Source organism: Crotalus tigris, unplaced genomic scaffold, assembly GCF_016545835.1.
Source record: "Crotalus tigris isolate CLP2741 ecotype Arizona unplaced genomic scaffold, ASM1654583v1 scf7180000024345.2110221, whole genome shotgun sequence".
Taxonomy (NCBI): Eukaryota; Metazoa; Chordata; class Lepidosauria; order Squamata; family Viperidae; genus Crotalus; species Crotalus tigris.
Window position 1 is genome coordinate 731799 of NW_024100514.1, and position 23096 is coordinate 754894.

At 38.2% G+C, this 23096-nt stretch overlaps 1 protein-coding gene across 1 annotated transcript in view; it reads left to right on the top strand.

Moving 5' to 3' along the window:
- The first annotated feature begins 418 nt into the window (after positions 1 to 418).
- SMURF2 (SMAD specific E3 ubiquitin protein ligase 2) overlaps positions 419 to 23096 on the top strand; it is a 74984-nt gene continuing 52306 nt past the window's right edge. The window contains exon 1 of the mRNA XM_039326820.1: positions 419 to 1047. Within this exon, the coding sequence (XP_039182754.1) occupies positions 996 to 1047 (52 nt within the window). The 5' untranslated portion in view covers positions 419 to 995. The remainder of the gene's footprint in view (positions 1048 to 23096) is intronic.

Here is a 23096-nt window from a genome sequence, read left to right on the forward strand (position 1 = left end):
CCCTCACCCAGAGTTCCAGCTAAATACTGTAGTTTCCTCATCTTGTTTCACTTAGGAAAATGAGTGAAATTCCGAGTTTCTTGGACCTCGTATGGAAGTGATCCTAATTTCACTGATCAACTTGAGTAACTATAGCCACCAACAGTAAATATTGGAAGACTTCACGAGTGACATCACATCGAAGACGGAAATTTCTCCAGGCCAAAGCACAAATCTACACTCAACACCTCTCGGGTGCCATAAACAAAAGTGACCTCTCCCTGGGGTTTGAGAGGGAAACTTTGAAAAAAATAAGCCCGAAATCCGTGCAGTCCCCATTGACTGAACTCCTGGAGTCCAGGAGGAGCTTCCCCTGAACTCGGGTCAGACAGGTCCAGAAGCTTCGTCTCAGGGGTGCATGGGATACCCTCCCTGGGTGTGCTGGGGTCAGTCTTCGGGGCTCCTGGGTCTGACTGAGGAGTCTCATCCCATTTCTACGGCCAGGGAAAGCCTGTGGAATGCCCAGAGGGACTCCCTCTGCGCGTGACGAAACCGGGGTTTTGCTTGTTGCAGCGGGGAGAGCGCTCTAAAGGCCGGCAGCGGCGGTGGCGGCGGCAGCAACTCTTCCTTTTATAACAGCCACATATCCACCTTCCGAGTCAAAGCTGTTCTCTCGGCCTCTCGCTTTGTTGCCCTGGCCGGCTGAGCCTAGGGCAGGGGGCGGAAGGCAAGGCGGCTGCGTCTCTTCCTCCTCCTCCTCCTCCTCCTGGCGCTGCCCCCGCTCATGGCGACACTGGGCACATCCGGGCTTTTCTTTCTTCGGCGGCCGCCGCCGCCGCCGCCGCCGCCAACGTCGCTGCTCCTTCTACTGCTCTGAGCCGCGGCCGGCCCGACTCCATTAGCGGGTCCCGTCCCCCCCCCCGCCCTTGCCTGCCCGCCCGCCCTCTCCCCGCAGCGTCCCTGGCGGGGAGGGCCCGAGAACGGCGGCGCCGCGTTCCCGGAGGATCCACGGTGTCATGTCCAACCAGGGCCCCCGGAGGAACGGGCCCGTCAAGCTGCGCCTGACAGGTGAGAAGGGCTCTGCGGGGCTCCCAGGCGCACACACGTTGCTGGGCCCGCGAAGGGCGCCAGGCCTGGGGAGGGACGGGGGGGGGAGAAGACGAGCCGGGGGTCGGGAAGGGGCGCTGCGGCTGAAGGAGCCCCTCGACCTGGGAGCGGGTTGTGGAGGGGGTGGGAGGAAATGCGTGGGTCGTGCCTTGGGTGGCGTGGCGAGGAAAGCGCGGTCCGGCTTTGTTTCAGTGGGGAGGGAGAGAGGGTCGCACGGAGGAAAGCGTTCTCGGGGGTGGTGGGGCGGTGGTCGGCGAGGGCGTGAGAAGAGAGGGCCCGTTGCAGGGAAGTAAAGGGAAGGCGAGGGAACTCTTCCACCTGGGTGGGTTGGAGAGAAGAGACGGGAAGAGCTCCGAACCCGGGTGGGTCGAGTTTGAGCTGAGCTGAAGCGAACTAGCTGCTTTAGTGCCTTTGAGATTGAACCTGGGGACTCCCGGACTCCCCCGAAAGCTTCCAGGCCTCGGGAGAAAAGTAAACTCTTCACCCCACATTTCTGGGCTGAGGGGCTGGAAGGGGAAGGGCGGCGGAAAGGTTGGTGTGTGCCGCGGAAAGAAAGAAAAGTGAAATCCTAGAGTCGAAATAGTAGACGCCGCAAAGACTTGCAGGGCTGGTTATTCAGAAAGGTGGAAAAAATCCCAGTTTGAACCGCTAGCGTGAGCGGGACGGGCTCTGCTTTTCCACGATTTTAATTCTTACTCTGATTCTACTATTTGCAGGATTTAGAGGGATTAATTAAAGCCAGTAAACGGTTTATGCTGTATGAAATTAAATATTGCAATGCTTAGAGGATTAAGCCCACTTGAAGGTTCAGTATAAGTTCCAAAGTTTTTGAGCGTAAACTTGAATCAGTTTTCCGCCTCTTTGTAGTCTTTGTTGTGATGTGCTCTGCTGCTCTCTTGAATCAACCACCATAAGGAAGGTTGTGTAAGGTTACCTGGGAATGGCTCCTTAGGATGTTGTATGGAATAAAAGCGCAATTAGATTTTATTTTTTAGAACATTTACAGTTTACATGAATATCTCGAGTAGATGAGTGCTGTAATTTAAAAAAACAAACCTTACCTTTTAATACCGCAGTTTGCTTGTGCTTTAAACAAAATACACTATGCATGCTTTTGGTGGAACTTGGTCTCAATCAATTCTATGTAGGATTGTACTTAAGAGGGACAGAAGCATATAAAAGAACATAAACAAGTAGTAGTTTTATTTACATTTTGATATTATAGCAAGCTTTTAAATGCCAATATGTTATTATATATTTTGAAACATTAAAAATTTAGGCTTGTTTTCATTTACAGTATTACATATGATTGCTGATAAAAAATCTTACATGTTTATATTTTCTAGTAAATCTGCAATCCATATTTTACTCAGTAAGTTATCCATTGTGTTCAGTAGAGCTTATGACAACTGTATAGTGGAGTATAACCCCCAATGTAATATAATTCTGTTAAAGTGTTTTATATTGTGCTGTTGAGATTATGATGTTTAACAAATTTTGAATTTGCATGTAAGAATTTTGTAATGCTTATATAGTAGAGGTTTTTGGAATAACTTCTTGAAATGTTTTATAATTATGTTTTTGATATAACTAAGCTATCATACTGCAGAACAAATATATATTTTAAGCTTTAAAAACCTGCTGATGTGAAAGGGGAAAAATATTTTTAAGCAATTGTTTTTGACCCCTCTATTTCTATTTCGGTTTCTAATTTTTCTATTACATGCTAATATATATGACATTGTTCATGATAATACCCTAATTAAGAGATTAAAGGGAAATCAGATTTTCATTTATTTCAAGAACTCATTCAAAAGGCAAACACTGGGGTTAATTTAAGAGGTACACTTTTAAAAGTCAATATACTGCAGTAGATCGTGAGAACCTCAAATAAATAATAGCATAATGTTGGAGGTATTGCAATTTGGTTAACAAGGCAATTTTGTAATATTCTTTGAAAACAAAATAAGAGTTAGAATTGATATATGATTACTAAAAACAGACAAAATATTTGACACTGGAGAGGATACATCACTTGGCTAACTATCTAGTCTGCACATAATGTCTCTTTTTTCCATTGTCTAGGGAATCTTTAGTACTTAAGATGCTTTGGAACAATATTTAAAGAAAAAATGCTACTATCATATTTATTTAGAAGCAATATAGAACTTTGGGGCTTCTGAATAAAACATACAGCTGTGGGTTTTTAAGGCTTTGTAGACTAGTGCCTTAATTCCATGCCTTCTCCAGTTTGATTTCTCATCCCGATTAAAAATTTACTTCCAAGAATTTTTACTGCTAAAATTATGCAGATTTTAAATATCTGAAACTACAAATGTAACTGGAACAGTTTAAATAGCTATGTACTATCAATGTGTTTAAATGCTGTTTGCTCTAAGAATCTTATTTCTTTGTACTATATATATTTAGATTTCATAAACTTTGGAATCTCTTGTCTATATTAATTATATAACAAACGTGTAATAAGTATTTCAAATTTATTATCTCTGAGTGAGATGCTACAGTTTGAAAAATTGTTTTGGGAGCTTCCGGTGGGAGGCGACGGCGATGGCGGCTAGCTTTTAGCCGTCCAGCTGGGGAAGTGTCAGAGCCGCGGAGCGCAGCGCGCATCAGCTGGCCCGCGGCTCGGAAATCCCTTCCCGGGCAAAGGGAAGGGATAGAGAACGCAAGAGTAGAGGTAGAACCCCTGAACCCCCTCTGGATTTATTTCTAGAGGGGGTGAAAGGAGTGTTCCCTCGGAGCTCTTGCTGATCTCCGCCTCCCAGCTGTTTTTGCTTCCTTGGAAGCAAAAGAAACCGCCGCTTCTATCTCCGTGTTTACAGCATTTTGGTGAGTAATTTTTAAACGGACGGAGCAGTTTAAAGGACTTTTTCTTATATTTTAGGTGTTTATTTTTTTATCTTTTGATTTTTACTATTTTTCCTCCTTTTCTTTGTTATACTAGTGAAAGGACTTAAGATGGCGTTTTGAAAGTGTCGGAGTTTTTTTTTCCTTTCTCTTTTGTTTTACTTTCCCTTTTTAAGGATTGTTTTTTGCTTTTGCTTTTGCTTTTGGCTTAGAATTTTTTTTTTGAATTGTTTGCTCTTTTATTATTTATTCTTGGGATTTATTCTGGACTTTTAATGATTATAGTTTGTCTCTTTTTAAAAATTCTTTTTTTCTTTTTTTCCTCCTCCCTTTTTGGCTGGAGGGGAAAGGGAAGTGACAATTGTGCTTTTTAAAATGGCTTCAAAGAGGCAGCAGCCTTCCTCAGTACCCAAGGTTATTTCTTCTCCTATAACTTCCACTGCACAGCTACAACAACAATCTAAACATGCACCACCGGCTCAGCCACCACCCTCCCCTCCTCTACCTGGACTTTCAGTGCAAGAGGTTAGAGGCATAATGGGAGAGATTGTAGTTCAAATGAGAGAGGAAATGACTCAATTTGTTTCACAGATTAAATCAGAAATTAAATCTGATCTCAAAGAAGAGATAACGGGGATAAAGTCTAAATTGCAAGAAAATAATAATGAATTACGACAAGATATACTGGCAGCTGTTTCAGGTTTGGCTACTGTGGTGGTTAAGCTCGATGCAAGGCTTGAGGAAGTGGAAGACAAAGTTGACTCTTTAGATGACAAAATTCAAGACGTGGAAAGGAAGGTGGACTCCTCACAAGAAGATATTTTGATGTTTCAATACAGACAAATGGAGTATGCTCTGAGGATTAGAGGCCTCAAGGAAGATATGAATCAAGATTTGATGGAGGTGGTTCTTAGTGATCTGGCGCTGGCTTTGGATATGGATAAAGGAGAATTACAGAGAGAAGTAGAAAAAATTTATAGACTCAACTCCTGGATTGCTAAGCAGAAGAATTTGCCCAGAGATGTGGTGATTTACTTTACAAAGAAGTCCCTGCGGAATGAGATTATACAAGCTTTTTACAACAAAAGATTTCAGATTGCCGCCCAAGATGTCATCATTCTAAAGGAAATCCCATCTAAAATTTTAAGAAGTAGGAAAGACTTTGCTTTTTTAACCAATGAGCTTAAAGCTAGATCGATGCCATTCAGATGGGAAATTCCGATGGGTATCGTTTTGAGCCATGCTGGGACACGTTACAGATTGAACACAGTTGACAAAGCTAGAGATTTCTATACTTCGGTCCTGAGTGCAGGCTCAACTTCATCTGGTCGGAAATCTTTGAGTGCTAAGGAACCTGAGCAGCAATCTGAGGCACTAGATTTGGTTTCCGCAGGGATGATAGAAGTGGCAAAGCAACGCCAAACGGAGGCTAAAGAGCAGAGGATGACTCGTGCAGCTTATAAGCGTAAAGAGAAAGAGCAACGTAAAAAAGAGCCCAAAGAGAATTCTCCTGGAAGTGCATCACCGCCGGTGGGAGGAGCAAGACCCAAGAGTTATGCAACACACGCAGCTCTGTCAGAGTTTGATGGTGTCTTCTCCAGGCTGCGTGCCAAGGGAGATGGCAAAGTTTTTGACCTGGAATGTTAATGGATTGAATTCTCCTCAGAAACGGAAAAAAATCTTTTATTATTTGAAACAACATACCAATGATGTTATTTGTTTACAGGAAACTCATATTCTACTTAAAGATCAGAAATATTTAGTTAATGCTCGTTTGGGATCTCATTTTATATCTCCTGCACCTGGGAAGAAAGGGGGAGTTGTTATATATGTCAAACAAAACCTGCCAGCTTGTCTGGTAGAATCAGATCCCCAGGGGAGATATGTGATGATTGAACTTGGTATTTATGGTAAGAAAGTACTTATAGTTGGACTTTATGCTCCAAATCAACAACAGGAACAATTTTATAAACAGTTACACCAAAAAATAACTTTGCTTGATTATAGATCGGTGGTATTAATGGGTGATTGGAATGGTGTCTTAGATACACAAAGGGATAAGAAAGGTTCCTCTCCTTTTCTTAAACAAGCAAGGCTACCTAAAGCCTTTTTTGATATGAAAGAAGACTGGGAATTAAGGGACTATTGGCGGGAACGTAATCAAGAGGAGAGAGACTTTACTTTTTTTTCTGACAGACACCAATCTTTTTCAAGAATTGACTTTTTCTTGATTACCACGGATTTGTATAATAAAGTAAAGAATGTAAAGATTTTTCCTAGATCACTGACGGATCATAGTCCAGTTTGGATGGAGTTGATTCAAGAGAAAGAGGAAAGAAGATCCTGGAGAGTTAATGAAAATTTGTTTAGACAAGAGAAGAATGTTCAAAAACTAAAGGAGTGTTTAAAGGACTATTTTGCTTTGAATATGTATAAGGGGACTTCAATGTCAATGGTATGGGATGCAGGTAAAGCATTTATGCGCGGTGTTTTGATAAAAATGAATAATTTTTATAAGCGAAATCAGACTCAGAAATGTAGAGAACTTGAAGATGAAATTAAACTAAAAGAAAGGGCTTTGATTCTAAATCCTTCTGATGAAAGTACTAAAGAATCTGTAAAGTTATTAAGGTCACAATTTAATATGTTGATAGCAGATCAAGCTGCAACCAATTTATTATTTATGAAACAAAATACATTTTGTAATGCTAATAAGCCGGGGAGATGGTTGGCTTATCAATTAAGAAAGAAACAGAGACTGAGAATAATAGAGAAAATAAATTATAAGGGTAAACTAGTTTCTCAGAAGGAATTAATACTGTTAGATATAAATAAATATTTAGCTGAGGCAAGTTTTCCTAAACTGACTGAGGATCAGAAATATGAAATTAATGGTTTAATTACTAAGGAGGAAATCGCCTCAGCAATTCAACAATTGAAATTAGGGAAAGCAACCGGGTACGGATGGGTTAACAGCTGTTTATTATAAAGCTTTAATGGAGGAGATGATTCAACCATTAAATGATCTTTTTAATGGTATCTTACAGGGTTTAGAGATTCCTCCTTCATGGCGTAGTGCTTTTATATCATTGATTCCAAAGGAGGATCAAGATCTTACTTTACCAAAAAACTATAGGCCTATATCTCTTTTAAACGTGGATTATAAGATATTTGTAAAAATTTTGGTAAATAGGCTTATGAGGGTGGTGCATCATCTTGTGCATAAAGATCAATCAGGGTTTATAACAGGAAGGTATATGAAAAACAATGTTAGACAAATTATTAACTTATTAGAATACTTAGATAAGAACAACCAAGTTCCTGCAGGGCTCATATTTTTAGATGCTGAAAAAGCATTTGACCAACTGAATTGGCATTTTATGCTAAGAGTAATGGAAGAAATGAATTTTGGTGAAAACATATTACAAGCCCTTAAGGTAATATATCAAAAACAAACAGCACAACTTATTGTTAATGGAGGTTTGTCGGAGGTTTTCACAATAGAGAAAGGTACTAGACAGGGGTGTCCTTTATCGCCATTGTTGTTTGTTTTAACATTGGAAATATTATTGATTAAAATTCGAGAGTCTCAGGAAATTAAAGGAATATATGTTAATAAAAAAGAATATAAGTTGAGAGCTTTTGCGGATGACTTGGTTGTTACTTTGTCGCAACCTGATTATTCTGTAGTAAACTTATTACAGTTGATTCACCATTATGGTTTGGTCTCGGGTTTTAAGATTAATGTAAATAAGACTAAAATTTTACCTAAAAATTTGTCGAGTCAGGAGAAGCAGATTTTGGTTAACTCGACGGGTTTTGAGATTGTTAATAAGGTAAAATATTTGGGGGTGATGCTGTCTGTTTCTAATGCAAAACTATTTAAAAATAATTATGAAAGGTTGTGGGTCGGGGTACAGAAAGACTTGAAGAATTGGGAAAAGCTGCAATTATCCCTCATGGGAAGAATTGCAGTGATAAAAATGAATATTCTACCCAAGTTTCTTTTTTTGTTTCAAATGTTACCAATTTTGAAAAATGAGATTAATTTAAATGAGTGGCAGAAGGGTCTCAATAAATTTATTTGGGCAGGGAAAAAACCAAGGGTTAAGTTCAAAATTATGCAAGACTTCCGTGAGAGGGGCGGACTCAAGGTACCAAATTTGAAATTATATTATGATGCGGTGGTTTTAACATTAATTAGTGACTGGGTAAATTTGACAAATTCTGAGATACTTTATCTAGAGGGATGGGATTTACTTTATGGGTGGCATGCCTATTTAATATTTAATAAAAAAATAGATTGGGCTTTTAAATCTCATATTTTAAGAATTTCTTTACTTAGGATTTGGAGAAAATATTATAAAAGTGATTTTAAAGTACCATTATGGGCTATACCTTGGCATGCGATAGAAGGAATAAAAAGAGGGGTTAAAATGGATATGGTGTCTTACAGACAGTTACTTAAATGGGATGGACAAAACTGGCAATTAAAATCACGGGAAGAATTAGCACAAGAAAATTTTACTTATTCTTGGTTCCAATATAGGCAACTACTAGATAGATGGAAGATGGATTGTAAGGTGGGTTTTCTTAGAGAAGATGAAAATCTTATTAAGCAACTGAAGGATCAAAGACAAACCCACATTAAGAGAATTTATGGGGTTTTAGTTGAATTGGACTCAGAAACGGAACTAATTAAAGATTGTATGATTAGATGGGCGCAGAACTTTGGTGAGCCAGTTTCATTGGACACCTGGGAAACTATTTGGGTGAGAAATGTCAAATTTACTCAAGCACAGAATCTAAGGGAGAATTTTTATAAAATGTTTTATAGATGGCACCTTGATCCACAAAAAATGTCTTACATGTACCCTGACGTGCAACCTAAATGTTGGAGATGTGGTTATAAGGAGGCTTCCTATTATCATATTTGGTGGTCATGTAGAGAGATAAAAGCATTTTGGATCAAAATATGGTGGAATATCCAGAGAATTTTTAGAAGGAGGGTAAAATTTACTCCGCAATTATTTTTGTTAGGTATTGTTACAGATTGTGATACAAAGGAGGTTGTATTGATGTTAAACTTGATCACAGCCGCGAGGCTGTTAATTGGACAATATTGGAAGAAGGAATCTTTGCCTACATTGCAGGAATGGTTTTTTAAAGTAGCTTATCTGGCAGAAATGGCAAAGATTTCGGCTTTCTTAAAGCAACAAACGCAAGAGAAGTTTTTTGCTATCTGGGACAAATGGATAAAATTTATACAATTTAGATTGGGTATACAAAAATATTATATAGCTTTTTCATAAGTTTTATTTTTATATATATTATAGATATCTTTTTTATATATATAAATATAAAGTTTTTAATTTAATTTTTATTTTTTTTTTTTTTTTATTATTATTATTTCTTAAGCCTATATTCTGCTCTGGGAAGCTCAGGGGGGGGGAAGGGAGGGTTTTTGGGAGGGGTGTGGGGTGGGGGTTTTTTTTATATGTATTGTTTAATTTTTTTTTCTTTTGTATATGTTGTTTTTTGTTTTGTATTGTTCTTGTTTTTTTTTTGTAAAATTTATAAAACTTTTAATAAAAAAAAAAAAAAAAAAAAAAAAAAAAAAAAAGAAAAATTTTTTGGAAAAACTGGATTAAATTAGATATTTTCAGGACATAAACATTAAAGGTTCTAGCTAGAAATGTTGTTGTGACTGACTTGATAAATTACAGGATGTTTGATGCGAGTCCAAGAATTGATTTGGACCTAATGTCCAAGTACGCAGTTCATTTTGAGCAGCCAAATAAAATATTTAGCTTAGGCCTGATTTAGAAGAAAAGGTTGATTCTTTGTGAGACTTTAAGAATGCTTGAGGAATGTTTGGCATATCTTTGCTCTAAGTATTTAGCAATTAATATAGGTCTTTATAATCATTACAGAGATCTAATTATACAGGATATCTTTTCATAGTTATTTTCCATATTAATTTTGTAACAGTTGTAAATTGAGTCATTTGTGGTACTTTTTTTCATTATATATGGATATATAATTTGTCAGACATCCTATCTCAAATTGTTTCTGCTCGCCCTACCAAAACCATCATGGTGGCCATGTTCTGGGCCCCTTCTATTAACGCAGCACCATCTTGTGGGACCTAGGAGTTAAGCCTTTTCAGTTGCAACACCTGTTCTGTGGAGGAGCATCCTCCCCAGAGATCCAGATGGCCCTGACCCTCTTGGCCTTTTTTAACTCAGTAAAGACCTGGTTAGTCTCTCAGCATTTCAGCCACCTTGTTAGGTGACCTTGTTGGTTGGTTTATTATGGCTTTAAAAAACTCTGATTGTAAGACAGAATGATCTTTTTGGATCACTAACATGTGATATATTGATTGATCATAATTTGTTTTTAATTAATTGAGGTTTTTTATTTTAATTTTTTGTTTGTCACCTAGAGTCAAAGTAGTAATCATATAAAAGTTGTTTAAACAAATACTGATAAAAATTTCTTCGTTCAACTTTTCTAACAATGACAGTAGTGTAGTAATATGGGTCAGGGATTATTAATGTCATTTGTCTCATATAAATTAAAGTTGGAAAGGAACTGGATGTTTTGAAGTGTTAATTTTGGATTTCCTTCATTTCTGAATAAGGGAAAAGACCCAAATGCTTTTTTGTTTAAATATAGGTTTATTTTGCTTTCTGTACTGAGTCATAGCTGAGAAATAATATTTTTAGAGATTACATATGATTGATTTCTAGAGCTATTAATCAAAATGCATTATGCACTATCCAGATTCTCACCCCTTAACAGATTACCATTGAAAAGAAAAGAGGTAAAAGCAATAGTTTTAAATAAAAATAGCTATGGAAAATACTTATACCTGAACCATAGAATTTCATGAACAAGGCAAATAACTGCTGGATAAAAGCTTTATCTGCATTTAAAAAACATCTACCAGTATACTAGATGGCTAAATTAAAAAAAAATCCAGAAAGAAAGCAGTGGCAAGCTACTCTTGCATAATTGCCAAGAAATTAACATATAGAATTTGAGACTGACTCAGATGTAGACTTTATTTTTAATGAATTTCAGATTGTTCTTCATGTACCAGTCATGAAAATTCCACAGAATGACACACTGAATAAACTTTAAGGAAGATACTTCACACACTATTTGCATAATTGAATGAAAGATTGTTCTATCAACCCTATGCTGCAGTTTAAATGTTTTGGATCAGAATATGTATATTGCTATTGAATTTATGGATTCACAAAGATGCTGAATCCAAATTATAATAAGGAAGTATCTGTAATACCATAAAATTTAATAAATACAATACACAAGTGAAGCATAACAACTATTTTGTAGTCATTAATGTAATGATGAATTATGGGAATTATATTAATCTCTCTTGTTTAAGGATGTTGTTGAGAAAAAAAATCAAACAGAAGCTGGTGGCCACATTATAAGCCCTTGTGAGCAGTTCTGATTTTTATCTTGTATTGATACACATGAACCAAATGACTGAGAAAAAAATTATAGAATTATCTGGAAAAAATGAATTGGACATACAGGAAAACAAAACAAAACGGCACTCAAAATTTAAAAATACATCAGTGCCTCTTGGAAATCGCTCTCAATTTTTTTTTGGGTTATGCTTCTTGAAAACAACTTGTGTTTTCAGTCTGTGACTGTTTAAATTATCTTATTTTAAGAAATAGAAAATTTTTAATTATGATTTGAAGCAAAAGTTGAAAAAATTGCAAAAGATAGTAAAATGATCAAGGAGCTAAAAATAACCCTTACGAGGAAAACAGAATGAGTTTGATTGGGAATGATAGAAGTGTATTAAATAATATGGCACGGAGAAAATGGTAAGAAAAATTACACTGGGACTGGAGGTGCGGAGAAATTCAGGATAGATAGAAAGTCCTTCTGATAAACCATTCCAACATCTGTCTCTGTGGTGTCATTGTACAGTGATAAGTAAGAGCAATTCTGGAATGCATTTATGTCTTTGTAATTTTTTTTTAGAACACCCTAAACAAATAAGACTCGACAGTGAATAAAAAAGCATGAATTAAAAGCACAGTAAACAAAGAAAAATGATAAATCTGTGCATGATCAAGTTGGCATAAAGGCACAAAGAGAATTGTAGTGCTGTTTAAAAGTTTCTGAATCTTTTTGAATTTTCAGCATTTCTGCATAAATAACAGTGGTGTGTATATAGCAGGGTTATAAAGAGAAAGGCGCTACTCTCCAAAAAGAACATTGCTGCCCGTCTACAGTTTGTATAAGACCATATGGATGAGCCAGAAGGCTATTGAAAGAATGTTCTGTGGACTGATGATACCAAAATAGAACTTTCTGGCTTGAATGAAAAGCATTCTGTTTGACAAAAGCAAGCACTGCATTCCAGCACAAGAACCTTGTCTCATCTGTGAAATGCGGTGGTGGTATCATGATTTGGGCCTGTGTATCTGCATCTGGATCAGGACAATTTGATGTCACTGATATAAATTCTAAACTGTATGAGCAAATTCTACCAGAAAGTATGTGTTCGAACTGAAGCTCAAAAGAAAGTGGATCATGCAGCAAGACAATGATGCAAAACACACAAACCATATGACTAAGAACTAAAGAATGGTTAAAGCAGAAGAAAGTTAATGGCTAAATCTCAATCATGACCGTAACCCTATAGCAATGTTTTGAAAGACTTGAAATGAGCAGTTCATGTGAGGAAACCCAACAACATTCTTGAGTTGAAGCAGTTCTATAAGGAGGAATGGACTACAATTCCTTCAAGCCAATGTGCAAGGAGATCTACACTTATCAAAAATGTTTAGTTGCAGTTATTGTTGTTACTGAAAGCAGAGGTTCACATGCTTTTGCCAGACAAATATGTAGCCGTGGTACCACAGTGGTTAGGATGCAGTATTGCAGGCTAATTCTGCTGACTGCCAACAGTTCAATCCTCACTGGCTCAAGGTTGACTCAGTCTTCCATCCTTCTGAGATCAGTAAAATGAGGAGCCAGATTGTTGGGAGCCATAGGCTGACACTGTAAACCACACAGAGAGTGCTGTAAAGTGCAAAAGAGGGGTTGCTTTACCAAGTGCTAGTCTACAATGTATTCTTTGACTGCTTGTTTTTTATTGTTAATGGTTGATCCTAAATGGCAGAAGCTGTCTACCATTTCAATATCTTTATTGCCAATTCTTAGATTACTTGTTTTCCCTATTTGCATTAGTTCTTTTAATTCTAGTCCCATTGTTCACTATGCTCGTTGAGTTTTATTACTAAGCCCTGCAGATCTTTTGTATATTCGGCTATCAGGGTAGTGTAATTGGCATAGAGAAGGTAATTGAAGTTTCTTCTCCATTTATAAAACCATGCTTATCTTCTTCCAATCCCGCATTCCTTAATATATATTGAATATATAAGTTGAAAAGGCAGGATTAAAGTGTAGTACCTGGAGACTGCAGAATAGAAGAGAAAGAACTGGTGAAAATCACAAAATACAAGATCTACAAATAGAAGTAATACTGTGGCAAAAGAAAGCAAGGCTAGTACCAACAATAATAGGCACCTGAGATGTATTCCCAAAACACCTGAAGCACCACATGAACACCACCAGCATTGACAAAGTCATCCTTGGTCAATTGCAAAAGGCAATTTTGCTTGGGACAGCTTACATCCTGCTAGTATACTTTTAACATCATTAAACCACATTTCCCTGTCCCAGGTGTTTGGGAAGGACTTGATAGGTGGATAAAAATGCCAGATCCAGTCTGAACATCAGGCAAACTGTGTGGCCAACAATTATAATAATGGAGAGGATACACTTTTGTCCCAGTCTTTTGTCAACTTGGTGTCAGTCTGTTTTACCATGTTCTGTCCATGTTGTGGCTTCCTCATCTGTAATAAGTTGCAGATGATGAGATGTGAGATTCCCACTAGGATTCCTATTCCCATGGTATTCTTTGACTTTCTCAATTACCCAGCATGCATTAGTGTCTCATGTTCTGGAGCAATTTCTAAAGCCAGCTTCCTATGGCATCTCTTTTTCTCTGTAGGGCTCTAATCTATGTTTGATAATCCTAAGTATTATTGTGCTAGTAGCATGTGAAATTATGGATATTTTATGATAATTTGCACACTCTGGTAAATATTTTTGTGGTATTAGAACACCTCTTCCAGTGTGTTGCCAATGTGTTCTTTAGATTTGTTGATACAGCTTGGTTAGAGTCTCTACTGATACTTCTATTGCTTGCCATTATTTCTGATTCCATCAGTTCCTATAGCCTTCTGATTCAGTAATGACCAGAGTGTTTATCTAATTTCATCTTCTTGCATTATAAATTTTTGTAAAGTAGGAAATATCTTTTAAGATGACTTAAATATTGACACCTCTACTGTACTGTGTTTTAGTGTACCCATTCGTCACAGTTTGATCTCCTTTCAATCGTTTTCTGTCTGTCCACGGGTATCTTTTAGCATACCAATTTGTGATTAAAACCTCTTTTTGAGTTCAGAGATCTTTTGAAAGAGTGTTCTTGTTTTTTCATGTCTGTTTCCCTCTTCAATATCTTTATAGATATTGTAATAAAATTATACTAAGGCTGTTCATGACTTGTAGTCATTATAGTTTTACATTATATCCAGTAACAGAGGCAATGTGCTTCTCAATGGTTGAGGAAGAGCAGCTGGAGGTAAGAAAGGGCTATATTTATGTCCTACTTATAGACTTATACATGTCAGGTTGGTTACTGCAATGTACTTTTCAAGGAACTTAATTGTGTTTCTTCCCCCCAGTGAAGCAACTAGTTTTTCTCGCGTTATTATGTATCAGATAAAATTCACTAGTGATTTTCTTCCTTTGCTAGATAACAGGTTCACAAGATGGAGATCCCACAGGCTTATAAAGACTAGGAAAAAATAGCACCTCTGAGCATCAGTTATGAAATTAACGAATTCTTAAAGACACTGGTTAACCAGAAAAAAGGTTGTATTGAAACTGATCTTGAGGGAAGTTAGACTTTGCACATTTCTATACCTTTCTATACCTGTTCAGGGTAAATAACTCCACTGTTTGTTTTACAAAATCATTTTTTTTATTCAGGAGTCTGTAGGGCCTAGCTGTATACTGGCTTGTTACGTTTTTTTTTAAGCCTTATACTAAACCAGGAAGGGCAATAAAATTAAAACTGCTGTAGTATTGCCAGTTGAATAATGTAACCTGGTTGTGCAATTTAAATAGGCATAGGGCTGCTGTACCTATAGTATCACTTTAGGAAGCTCTAAGTAGAACAGTGGCAGATGAGACTTCACCAGGGATTGGAGGGGAAGTAGCATGTTTATCAGTTAGAAACACTCAGTATATTTTTGCTGTTGTCCTTTAGTTGTACCTGGCTTTGTCTCTGATGCAATGGGAGAAGCATAACAGATTTTACATACATTGCACTTGTCATTGAGATTATGTGAGATTAAGAGAAAAAATGCTACTTTAAATTAATACAGCTAAATATGACTTAAGCCTGTCTTATTTATGAGATGGTGATGAGATAAATGCAGTGCCAATGGAACGTGGCAGAGAAAAAAAATATTGCTAGGACATGTTTATGCTGTGGTTAGGTAAAAGTGAGGAAAGGCCCAGTGTCTTAGAATAGACTAAAGCAGTGTTTCTCAACCTTGGCAACTTTACGAGGTGTGGACTTCAATTCCCAAAATTCTCCAGCTAACAATGCTAGCTGGAGAATTCTGGGAGTTGAAGTCTACACATCGTAAAGTTGCCAAGGTTGAGAAACACTGGACTAAAGGAAAAGATGCAAATTTAAATGGATTATGCTTTGCGTCATAAAGTTATTAAAGGGTGGGAGGAAAAAACTATTAAATTATTGTTAAAACCATATAATCCAATAATAGCAAAACTCCTATTAAGTATTCTGTGTATGAACTGTAAAAGGCAACGGCATGTGAGAGCAGTGCTTGCTAACCTTTTCTGATTGTGTGCCATTGAATTGGTGTTAGCGCTGTTTCCTCAAAGTCCAGCTTTTGCTTTCATGGAATACAACAGGGGAAACCACAGTTTGTATGATTCTAATATTTGTAGGTGTAGAAAATTCATTGCATCAGAATATTGTTTCCAAAGGTGTCATTGCTATTCTGTTGCTAGTCTATGGCAAATTTTTTTGACTGCTGGTTCATTTATTGGTGATGATCAGTTCAAAAAAGCAGAAGCTACCACTTCAATATTTTCACTGTCAGTTCTTAAGTCAGTTGTTGTACCTGTTGTCATTAGTTCATTTTTTAAATATTTAATCCTAGAGTTGTTTTTTATTGCACTTTTTTACTTTCATGACTAGAGCTTGCAGATCATTTACATTTCCAGCTGTCAGAGTAATGTCACATTAATTGGAGCAGGTCCTTGACATTTCTTCTTCCAGTTTTAAAACAGTGCTCATCTTCCAATTTAGTTTCCCTCATTATATATATTTAGCATATAAGTTAAAAATAATGAGAGAACACATAGCTTTAGTGTTGATGACCTGGAGCCTATTTGTTTCACCATGTTCCATCTAGTCGGCGGCTTCCTAACCTTTGTATGGGTTTTGTATCAGGACTATGATATGCTAACGTTTGAAATTAAATATATTGTATGATAGTTCGCATACCCTGGTCATATCTGAGCTGTTTCACCAGTGGTTTTCCATATCCTTGAAAAAATAATGTAGTCAGTTTGATTTTTGTGTACAGTACTCCATCTGGTGATGTCCATGTACAGTATATAAACATTGTTTTTAGTTGGAGATCTATGTTAGCAATGAAACAAATTACTGGATTAATAGAATGACATTCTCCTGCTTGATTTCAATTTCCTATGCCATATGGTCCAATTAAATTTTCTTCCTTTATATTTCCAACTTCGACATTCCAGTCTTTAACTACAAACAGCATATTTTTCTTTCATGTTTTATTGATTTCAGATAGAATTTGACCATAAAACTCATCAGTGTACTACTCTTCCACATCGATGGTTGGAGCATTAACTTGAATAATCATGAGATCAAAGGACTGTCTCATAATCATGAGATCAAAGGGATGTTACAAAATCTAATTGATGCTATTCAATCATTGATGCGTTGTACCCAAATACTGCCCTTGCTATGTCCTTTCTGACTACGAAATCAACACCATTTGTTCTTTGTTTTTCATGTGCTAAGATATAAACCATATAGGTAGTCCTCAACTTACAATCATTTGTTTAGTGGCTGTTTGAAGTTACAATAGCACTGACTTATGACTGTTTTTCACATTTATGACCATTGCACCATTCCTACAGTCACATGATCAAAATTTGGACACTTGGCAACTGGCATGTATTTATGATGGTTGTTGTATCCTGGGGTCAGGTGGTCATCTTTTGTGACCATCTGACAAGCAAAGTGAATGGGGAAGCCAGATTCGCTTAACCGTGTTACTAACTTAACCACTGCAGTGATTCATTTAAGGTTGTAAAATGGGGCAAAACTGACTTAATTGTCTTGCTTGGCAACAGAAATTTTGGGTTCAATTGTCATAAATCAAGAATTACCTATATCAGTGATGGCAAACCTTTTAGAGACCGAGTGCCCAAACCGCAACCCAACACCCACTTATTTATTGCAAAGTGCCAGGGCCGCATCAGCATTGTAGTGCCCTCGGGGGGGGGGATGAAGGTGCCTCTGAGTGCCACCTCTGGCATATAAAAACCGGGGGTGCAAAAATGGACCACCATGCTGCAAGGCGCAAAATGGCTGCCGCCACGCCACAGGGTGCAGATAGAAGGTGCTGCACCACACAAGAATGGGGCAGGGTTAGTGAGTATCACACAGGCACTAGCCCTGCCCCATTTGCAGTACGTGCGTGCTCGTGGCCCCATGTGCGCATGGACGCGTGTAAAATGCTAGTCAGCCGCTTCGCCTCCTTTGTGCTGGGTGGGGCTCCTGCTCCAGACGATGGTGGCAGCCTGATGGACCTGCTGCTGGTGGCGGTGGTGTGCATGCCAACAGCGAGGGCTCTGAGTGCCGCCTCTGGCACGCATGCCATAGGTTCGCCACCATTGGCCTAAAGCGAAAAGGTTTTATAAAACCCAGCTGAAGGCCTAGGACTGGGGCGATGGCGCGCATGCCCACAGAGAGGGCTCTGAGAGCTACCTCTGGCACCCGTGCCATAGGTTCGCCACCACTGATCTATATGATCTTCTATAAAAATGTCCAATTCCAGTCCATTTTAACTGACTGATGTCTAAAATGTCAGGGTATACTCAGTTCATACCCACTTTTTTGTGTTGACCTTTTCCCCTCTTCATACCTCTTGCACTTTCTGTGCTATTTTTGCAGCTTTGGATCTTTTCCTGCATGGCAGTATGAGCAACTAGACCTCTCAAAGATTTTTATTTAGCTATGTTATAAACACCATTAGTATTCTGATAATTTCTCAGCTCTTCCTCAATAGCATATTGTGTCATTTGACCTGAAAGGCACTCATCCAAAGCTATATTGACAATAGTTTTACAGTGTCTCTTCATATGGTTTTCTTGGTAAATACAGCCTTACCGTTGCTTTCTCCTTTACAGTATGAAATTATATGTTTGCTGATGCCATTGCAACGATCATCTGTGCTAGCATTTTCATGTATTGCTGTTGCCTAACAGGTGCCTGCTTGATTTAGCTGGACAACTGAGATGGCTTTCAGGTTTTGGGTGACCCTGCTGGGATTTTATATTGTTGATAATACATTCTTGATATACACTGTCAATATTCTTCACGTATTCCTCCTTGGAACACCACAATGAGCAGCACAACAGGATATCAGGGGATTTTCTAACTACTTGTACGTATTTTTTTCTAAAGCATTGTATTAGATATTTTGACATAAGGATTTTGCACTAGCTTAAAATGTCTACTTCATATTCTCACAATGCCAATGGTGATAAAAGAGTTAAACTAATTTTATTCCGTCTCAGCTGAGGTGTGCTTAACATGGTTGTGTAGCTCTTGTTTGTTATTGCTCATTGGAGGAAACTCTTGACCCACCTCATCTTTCCTTCGGATATCTAAACTAAAAATTCTAGAAGGAAAATGCTGAGATGAAGATCTTGCGTGTCCTGTTTCACAGAACAAGCTCGCAGTGTTTCTCAACCTTGACAATTTTAAGGCATGTGGACTTCAACTCCCAGAATTCCACAGCCAGCAATGCTGGCTGTGGAATTCTGGGAGTTGAAGTCCACATGCCTTAAAATTGTCAAGGTTGAGAAACACTGAGCTAAAGGAACTGATGAGGAATTTACAAGACTTATTCTAAAGTGTCTTTTCAGGACTAATCTAGCCATAGATCAGACCAATCAGCCCCCCAGGATATCTGGCTATAGAGACAGGAAGCCAGTCAATCTTCTCAGTTGCCTGTGATCTTCAGACCACCTTGCTTCTTAAGATGCCAGCCACAGTTGCTGGTGAAATGTCAAATAATCTCTTTTGTCTAGACCAGATTTAGATATCAGCCATGAAAGTCTACACCAAAACTCGCTTTGGAAGTAACTTTTGGTAGTTGAGATTTTAACATTTTGTGCTGCATTTTTATGTACATACGCATAATTATTATCTTTCCTATTTTAAGGTTTCAGAAAGCGACAGGCTGAAAAATATGGTATATAGAATCATGTTTTTTGTAATAAAAAGTATGTGTATGGGAAACTTCATCAGAAAGCTTTTAAGGTGTTAAAAACAGCAGTTAAAAGCTGCAGTTTGCTTCTTGAAGAACAAAGAATGGCTATTTGCATGCATCTACAGAATGCATATACCTTGGTGTTGACTCCCGGTGACTGCCTAGACTAGTCCCTGCAATTTTCTTGTTAAGAAGTCAGAATTGGTTTGCTATGGCCTTCGTCCTGGGATCGAGAGTGAGTGGCCCAAGGTCATTCAGGTAGCTTCATGCCAAATTGGAATTAAAACTCCTGATTTCTAGCCTGGCATCTTAACCACTATACAGTCTGCTTTTCATGGGCTTATGAATGTAATAAATGTAGAGGTTTTGCTATGAGCGTCTGTGAGGATTTATTTATTTATTTATTTATGAGACTTATATACCGCTTTAAGTGTGAGCACTCTCTAAGCGGTGTACACCAGTAAACAATGTATATATATATTTACATTGCCCCCAACAATCTGGGTCCTCATTTTACCTACCTCGGAAGGATGGAAGGCTGAGTCAACCTTGAGCCGGTGAGATAATATAATATATTTATATAATATCTAGCACAGTTTATTTTATGACTTAAAGCTCTGTGCTTTTTTTTTGGCCCTTTAAACAGCAGAAATACTTGGAAAGTACAAATTATAGTGATGATCAGATGACATCCATGCAGTGAATTGATTGCATGGATACAGTTGAAGGAAGAAATGGTGATACCCTTAATAAATAGATTTTACTTTTTTTTAATCTATCTATATTATTATTATTTCATTTTAATCTCTGAGTCCAATTTTCAAAATCCCACATTTTGCTCATTCCTTAGAAGGAGTAGAAGTTAATCATACAGATAAAAGGTATGTGGTTAGATTAAGTATGTTTCTTTTTTGCTTTTCTTAATAATAGAGTACTTGAGAATTTTCCCACAGATATATAGTATAGAACTCAGACGCAGGAAATACAAGTCCTCTTTTGATTCTTAAGCAAAATGTTTAATGCCATGTAAATTTTAGCCTCCAGGTCTTTGAATGCACTGTTTAATGTGGTATGGATTGCATAGTATTTTGTATGAAACTTACTAATAAAATGCATGTTAATATATTGGGAAAATATCTGCAACAGTCTTTAAATAAAATGATCAATATCGTAATACTGATTTTATTACAATTTAATATTAGATCTCTTCGAAATTTAAAACAAAAGTATAAAGCCAAAGTTGGAACTAAAAATATTACAAGATAAACTATGAGAATGGGTTCAAAAACATGCTTATAACCTTTTAAAGAGATAATGAAGAATCCAGTCCCCTTAATTCAAGGGGTATATACCAAAGATGTAGGGCAGCCAAATGTACATATGTACAACGGCTATAGGCAAGCCTCCTCAAATACTGGCTAAAGATTGAAGAGGTGATAGAAAAGCAGAGGGTTGGAAACTGACTGTGGTTGCAATCAGAAATGGATTTTGTGGAAAACGTGGCTGCAAAATCTGTTTTATTGAGCTAAGAAATATAGCATGAGGCACTGAGTAGGCTGTTCCAGCCAGGGAACAGACATTACCAACTTCTTCTAAATCTGTTGTTTCCACTTGGGCTACTAGGACTCAGCTTGATACTGGTTAATGTCAGGTTTGTCTATTATAAAACCTTGGCCATCCACAATTTGGTGATTGAAAACCAGGCAGATCTGATGTTTATTATTGAGACTTGGCTGAGGGAGAGCACTGATGTTGCCCTTAAAGAAATTTGTTCTGCTCAGTTTCAGGTCCTGTACCAACCTTGATGCCAGAGCTGAAGAAAGGGATGTGTTGATCTTATTTCTGGTCAAGGTTGCAGTTCCAGAGGTAGCTGGATATGATTGCTTGTGTGTTCAGTTAGGTCTTTTGATGTGCTGGCTGCTGTACTGCTTATTATGATCTCTTGCTGAGCTCCTGGACCTGGTCTGTGACCACCATCTGTTGATATTGGGGACCTCAATCTCCAGTAGAGTACAGGAGTTCATGACCTCCATGAAAGGGTTGTCAAAGGTTATCACAGTGTTGATGCATGTGAGCAGCGAGATCTTTCATTTTCAAACAGTTGCTATGTGATGGGGAGGTGGAGGGTATTACCACCTTCCTTTGTCATGGCTGTTCCTGATCCAGATATAATTGATTATTCCGTACTTCTTCTAGAGCAGACATGTCAAACTCGCGACGTCACGTGACGTCCCACAACGTATTGGAATGGTTTTGGCAATACAACGTATTGGAATGGTTTTACCATTGCCGGCAATGGGGTGGGCATGGCTTCTGGATGATGTGTCTGGCCCGTGGGCCGGCAGTTTGACACCCCTATTCTAGAGAGTTGGACCCTTTTGAATGGTTTGCCTCATATGCATTTGGATTTGTGTTTCCAAGCAAGTGCTTGAGGATGTTCCTATGGATAATGTAGAGAAATCATTTGAGGGTCTGATTTACTGCTAGAATGGAGTGCTATCTTGGGCTCTTGACGGAATAGCAGCCTATCTCTGGTGGCTGATCCCAGGGAGCTCCTTGTGGTGGAGTCTTGTTGTGGTAACTGGAATACAATGCTGCCATATTGCCTGGGCTTCCTTCTGACCTGTTAACTGCCCAAAAACTGGACTGGGTAGAAGAATGTCCTCCACTATCTGTAGTCAGCCCTACCAGGTAGACTAAAAACTCAACTCCAAAGGAAGGCTAAAACTGCTTTTATTGAGAGTGGCTACAATGACAGTCTGATGACACTAAACCTTCTCTCTGTTCTTAATACTCCTGTGAATAAGGTATGTGTCTATATGAGTGCCTTTGAAATATTTTGATGGACTCGATACTTGTTTCATCTCTCATTGCTTTGGTAATGGAGCATGTATATATCTATGTTATAGTCATTTTCCTTGCTCTCTACACCAGGGGTGTCAAACTGCCGGCCCACGGGCTGGTTGCATCATGCGGATCATGCCCACCCCAGCTTCGAAAAATGATGAAAAAAGTCGTGATATGTCGCGACACATCATGTGACGTGGCAAGGTTGACACCCATGCTCTACACTGTACACCTTTGATTTATTTCTAGATGGGTTGCACTGTCCTGAAGTAACAGGTCTGTAATTTCAGTGTCTTCTTCCTGGACTCACAAATCCTGCTTGATTAGCAGGTGGAGGCTGTGACCAGGAGATTCTTAAGCCTTACTTAAATGCTTAGACGACTGCAATGAGTTCTGTAGGGAGTTGTCTTTAAAGATAATACCTAGAAGCTTCAGTTGATGCAATATGCAGTGTCCCAGGTGTTCATTGGTGCCTGCTGATGGGCACATACATTTTTTCCCGTAGGTTCTGCACTGGCTTCCTATTAGTTTCCAGATGCAAAAAAAGTGCTGGTTTTAAACAAACCTTGTTATAGCTTGACACTGGCTTATCTGCAG